The sequence below is a fragment of the Hypomesus transpacificus genome, chromosome 15, assembly GCF_021917145.1.
Source record: "Hypomesus transpacificus isolate Combined female chromosome 15, fHypTra1, whole genome shotgun sequence".
Taxonomy (NCBI): domain Eukaryota; kingdom Metazoa; phylum Chordata; class Actinopteri; order Osmeriformes; family Osmeridae; genus Hypomesus; species Hypomesus transpacificus.
The window spans coordinates 2,251,872-2,257,416 of record NC_061074.1 but is presented as its reverse complement, the minus strand read 5'-3'; the positions used below and the strand labels follow the sequence as shown (position 1 = coordinate 2,257,416).

Below are 5,545 nucleotides of genomic sequence, written 5' to 3'. Positions count from 1 at the left end.
TTAAGAATTTCAGTGCCCAGTCTAACCTTGTGTTGTTCTGTGTACCTGACACATAAAAGACTTGAACTTGACCCAAATGGCTTTTGAGCCTGCCTATTACTAATCATCTGGTGATACCAGGAGCTTAAATTATGAAGATGAAAACTGTTTTTGGGAATCTTATTGATTTATGAATACAATTCCAATAAAACACAATTTATTTTGTAAATGTTCAATTTCTTATGTCTTATATCAATAAATGTTCTCCAACTTTTTATTTTTATAGTTTGGTCTGTAAATGTCTGGAACCATCTGATGGCTTTTTTCCAGTTGAATCATGGTCACTACCAACACTTTATTTAGTTGATTTTAGTACCACACTTCCTGCAACCAAACCTTTGTGCTCTATCTCATTTCCTCCTCACAAGGTTCCAGTCACAGTGGTCAAAGTGGGATTATTAGTCACGCTTGTGGTGGTCTGGGTAAGGTTGTGCTCTCCAGGCAGCAGCCTATCCAGACAGGAACAGGGACAGGCCCCCCTCCGTATAAACACATAGAGAAGGGGATCCACCAAGGGGTTGAGCAGCACCAGGAATCCCCCCAGCGGTGTCGCCACAGGGCTGTGCATAGCAACCAACAGGAAAAATATGACTCGTGGGAGGAAGAGAAGACAGTAGATCCCCAGAACCAGCACCAATACGCCAATAATGCGTATCTTCTCCAGCAGGGGAACAGAAATGGAGACGGACAGAGCTCTCAGCGTTCCCACCAAGAAGAAGATCAGCAGCGGAAGTGGGATCAGGATCAGGACAGAGGTTAGGATCAGCGAGGCCTCACCAGACAGCAGGTAGGATTCCATGCCGATCTTGACAAAGGGGAACAGCCAGATGATGGAGGACACAATGACGCAATACTTAACTTTGCATCGGAAACGGTACCAGAGGGGAAAGACAACCACCAGGTACCTCTCCAGAGCGATGCACACCATGAAGCACACACTTGTTGTCAGGCCAATGTAGTACCCAAGCGACACCACAAAATGGCAGTAGCCCTTGAGGCTGAGCGGTATAACACACATCTGTAGGAGGTCTGAGATCAGCAGATTGATGATGAAGATGGGCGCAACGTGATTAGCACAGATCAGGCAGTAGAGTAGACAAATGGCCAGGAAGGTGACTGGGATGCCCAAGGAAAAGACTACCCAGCCCATCACGTAAACCGCATGGCCAAACTCATTCAGTGTGTCGTTTTCAACGTTTTCGAAGCAAATTAAGTCCATTCTTGAGTTGTGTTCTGTGGTGCTAAAGAGACAGTTTAGTTTAGTTACTGTAATGAGTCACAAGGTTTTGTTACGTTCTACCAGATCTGATGATATAACTAATTCATAGGATTTTCCTGCAGTGAAATACAGTGTAAAAATACCTGAGCAAAACACTATCAGAACAAACCCAGATCTTGGTATTTGTGTAACTGTGTATCTCTCCACACACATCATAGTATAGATATGGATAATTCCGCTAAAACTGTAGAAAAACTATAGGGAAGTTTGTTTCCTACTCTGTCTCTGCAGGTCAACTACAAATATTTGACAACCAAATCAAAATAGAATGTTTCTGAAGAGAAATATTTTCAAATTGTTTCATAAAACCTTTCCAAATGTAGAAGAATATTCATCTACTTGAAATTTGAAGACAATTCTCATTAACTCTTATTATGCGTTTTTTATGTTCCTGGTGTTTTACATTTATCAAACTTTTTTTTATAAAAAAAGTATTGCAATGTTCTTACCTGGAGGTGGGTTGGAAATGTTTTGCTTCTCATGTATGGGTGTCTGCTATTTAAATGGTTAACAACCTAAAATTCATTCCACTGTAACTACATTTACATTTATTCATTTAGTAGACGTTTTTATCCAAATCGACTACAAAGAGAGATCTTTACAAAAGTCCGTAGGTCAATGTTTGCATTTGCAAAGGTCAACTAGTTTGCATGATTATGAGATAGCACACAGCATAAAAACACAGTACATTATCATAACTTCCTACAGACAGACACATATACACTCACACACAGAAAACCCACATTTTAGAAAAGCCTTTGTGACTCATGAGAAACAACTTACTTCCACATAACATATTTGGGTGTGCTTGTGTCAGCAAGGCAAACACTAGGTTATCTCACATTTATTTATTGTTGTTATTTCTTTTTCCACCTTATCTCCTTCCTCAATATTTGGACTACATCAGGGGTCTCCAAACCTATTTCTGCGAGGGCCAGATAATTTGTCCTTTCTTTATTGTGGGGCCGGGTCGATCTGTAACAGAACATTACATGGGCCGGAGTGACTACCAGTATTATTGTGAAGATTTTAAATGTATTGATTACGCTAGATTGGTTTAATATTTTGTTATGCACCGTACATCCGTACATATTAAGGGATATATAGACATTAAAAGAACATTATTAATATCGTAATGACCTTTTTTCATATTCATTGCTATTGAAATCAAAAATGAACTTATGCATATTAATCAGTGTGAACTGTGGGTTTGCTTTTGGCTAGTGAGAAGTCAAATGTCAGGTTCCATTCCTGTCACAGCCAGTCTCAAAGACTGATGCAAATGTTCATCAGTGAGTCTTGATCTCATTGGATTTTTCATCAGTTTCATGCGTGAAAAGGTTTGCTCACTGATATACGTGCTGCCACAGACAGTTTCTTGACAGATGAGACAAACAGACATTTCTTTGCATTGAACAAAAAAATTATCACTTGTCCACTTTTGGTTAAATAGCCTGCATTCTGAATCAACTTTCTCTTTCCCAACCGTTTCGCCATTTTGTTGTCTCTATAATTGTTCTTGCTGGCTTACGTGCACCTGCTTGATCACAATGGAACGTTACGTTGAATGGACCATTCTGTTGGTGAGAGAATATAACAAATAATTTTTTTACGTTACTGTAATAACTATAGTTAATAACTAAGGGAAATTGTTATTGGTTATAACTAAAGGAATTTTTTGTTTGAAAGCCAACCTTCCTTATCAAATACATTTACATGTATTCATTTAGCAGATGCTCTTATCCAAAGCAACTTCCAAGACAGAGCTTTACAAAGTGCATAGGTCACTGATAATAACAACGAGATAGCCCCAAAACATAACGAGTAGACAAAACATGGAGCACATATTCTGAACAAACAAAATAAGTGACAAAAGGAAGAACCATAAGAGCATGTAGTTAAACAAGTTACAACTAAACAACATGAACCGCTATAAGTGCAGGTGTACCTGTAGAAAAACAAGCAACAAGCAACAATAAAAACAAAATAAGTCATAAGGGAGTCAGATGGCTGAGCGGTTAGGGAATCGGGCTAGTAATCGGAAGGTCGCTGGTGCCAAATGATGTGTCCTTGGGCAAGGCACTTCACCCTACTTGCCTCGGGGGGAATGTCCCTGTACTTACTGTAAGTCACTCTGGATAAGAGTGTCTGCTAAATGTCTAAATGTCAAATATCACAGCGAGTAAAAAATAAATAAATACATTCTCAAGGGAACTTAAGGCAAATTAAGAAAACACATGCAAATAGTCAAAGCACAAGCAAATTAAGAAAACATCTTCATAAATTTTACAACACATGCGCAGTATTCATAGACTGACGTTGTCAATCTCATTCTATTCAGAATATAGAGTCTGAGAACTCTCCGTTGGGCTGTGAGTATGGGGCGTGTTTCAACCGATCTGTTAAACAAATAACTCTTTGCTCAATTGGATAGACCTACAACCAATCAGAGCAACGTAGTATGTTGTTTGTTGAAAACGAATTCAACCCAAGCACTCTTTGGTGACGTACTTGATTACGTTACTGTTGATCATCTGTCCATCATCGTATAAGGCCCGCCCTGACAATTTTATTGGTCCGAACAGCTCCTGTTCGGACATACTTTTTCCCCAACGGAGATTTCCCAGACCCAACTTCCCGACCACCTTTTTTAGTGGGCGGGGCTAAGTTGGGTGGCAGCCAGGCTACAGCATTCAGCAAACGCGCGACAAATACACACAACACAACCAAATACATAAACGCGCTGCAAATACATAAACACATTGCAAAAACGAAAGCACGCAAAACAAAAACGCTGCAATAGCTACATGAAGGCGTTGCAAAAACTAAAGCACCTATACATAACGGAAGTTCTCATAAGTGGAACAGCTTGATTTTCGGCCCTACGGAGCGAGAGAGAGAGAGCATATGAGAAGTTTGGACCAACATCGAAGTAAAGAGGCGACACAAAAATGTTATAATCATTTTTACATGTGGCCCTCCTCTTTTACAGGTTTTCAAAAGAGCAACTTCGATTTTGGTCCCATTTCCAAAACAAACTTCTCATATGCTCTCTCTAGCTGTGTCTACTACCGCGCACTTGTGCACTTCGAGCACTAACTTTCAGTGCTTAGGGCGCTTCATTCACAAAACCTGCAGAATTCAGTGCACTGAATGTACCCGGATGGCGCACTGCAAACGGTCCAAAAAAACAGTGTACAACGGTGGACACTACTCGCCCTAAACAGGCGCCATCTTGGCTACGTAGCGGAAAAGGAGGAGCCCTTTCGGCAGCTTTTTCCACTTGAGTGGAGAAGCGCGTTCATTTTGACAGGTTTTGCGGGGGTCGCGAAGTGTTTAACGTAAGTGTTCCATTTGAGACAGCACTTATCAGCGACGGAGTGCACTGAATATGTAAGTGCACTGTTTTGCAGTGAGAACGCAAAGTACATTATTTTGAAGAACGTTCTGGCAAGCCTCCTTGCGAGAATGGTCTTGTAAGGACGCAAGGACGGAGAATTAATTGAGATGGTTAGGGTTTTCCTGGACTCGCAGCATTATGATAACACATATGACTAACTACAAAAACCTGATAACAAAGCTGAAAAATGGTCCGTCTACCTGTAATTTTAAGTTTTTTTTGTAGCCCTTGCTAACTTACAGTACCTGTTAACTAGTGTCTGCACTGCACTGAGATGCTACTAGATAGGTTATCGACAAGTCGGGAGCAAATTTACAAATGAGCCGTTTGATCAATAAAATAAGACCATTTTCAGCGACTGAACTGCCTATTTCTTGTCACATTTTAATTCAGATGCTGATTTACACGAACCATTTAGCTGAAACATGAAAAGTAAAAAATTACAGTTGTGAGGTTTGTCCGCCTCACTTGACATCTTGCAATGACTTCTGGGAAATCAGAAGCGTTCTCGCTGGTCAAGTCACCATCCGATGCATCCTCGAAAAAAGGGGCGGATCAGGAACATTCCTGGGTATTTTTGGCGTTCTTGGTGACTTGTGTTCTTTGGACTGGAACCGTACTTGGGCAATAAAAGATGACGTCAAACGGGTTTGCAAGAACACAAGAATGGAAAAAAACGTGGATTGATAAACAGCCACAGCCTCTCTCTCTTGCTCCGTGGGGTCGAAAATCAAGCTGTTCCACTTAGCGCTCCCCCTAGAGGCCTGGACAACTTCCGTTGTGAAAACTGGATGCAGCGTTTTTGGTTTTCGTGCTTTCGTTTGGCT

The 5,545-nt window shown here is 40.8% G+C and overlaps 1 protein-coding gene across 1 annotated transcript; it reads right to left on the bottom strand.

Moving 5' to 3' along the window:
* On the bottom strand, positions 1-2,196 carry LOC124477805 (G-protein coupled receptor 4-like). The gene is made up of 2 exons (XM_047035830.1): positions 1,768-2,196; positions 1-1,280 (listed from the first exon to the last, which is right to left on the bottom strand). The coding sequence occupies exon 2, from the start codon at positions 1,256-1,258 to the stop codon at positions 401-403; it is 858 nt and encodes a 285-aa protein (XP_046891786.1). The 5' UTR covers positions 1,259-1,280; positions 1,768-2,196; the 3' UTR covers positions 1-400.
* Between the last annotated feature and the right edge of the window lie 3,349 nt (positions 2,197-5,545).

What these genes read in the sequence shown, in the direction of transcription:
- LOC124477805 (XM_047035830.1), bottom strand. Translation starts at nt 1,258, where the DNA reads ATGGACTTAATTTGCTTCGAAAACGTTGAAAACGACACACTGAATGAG.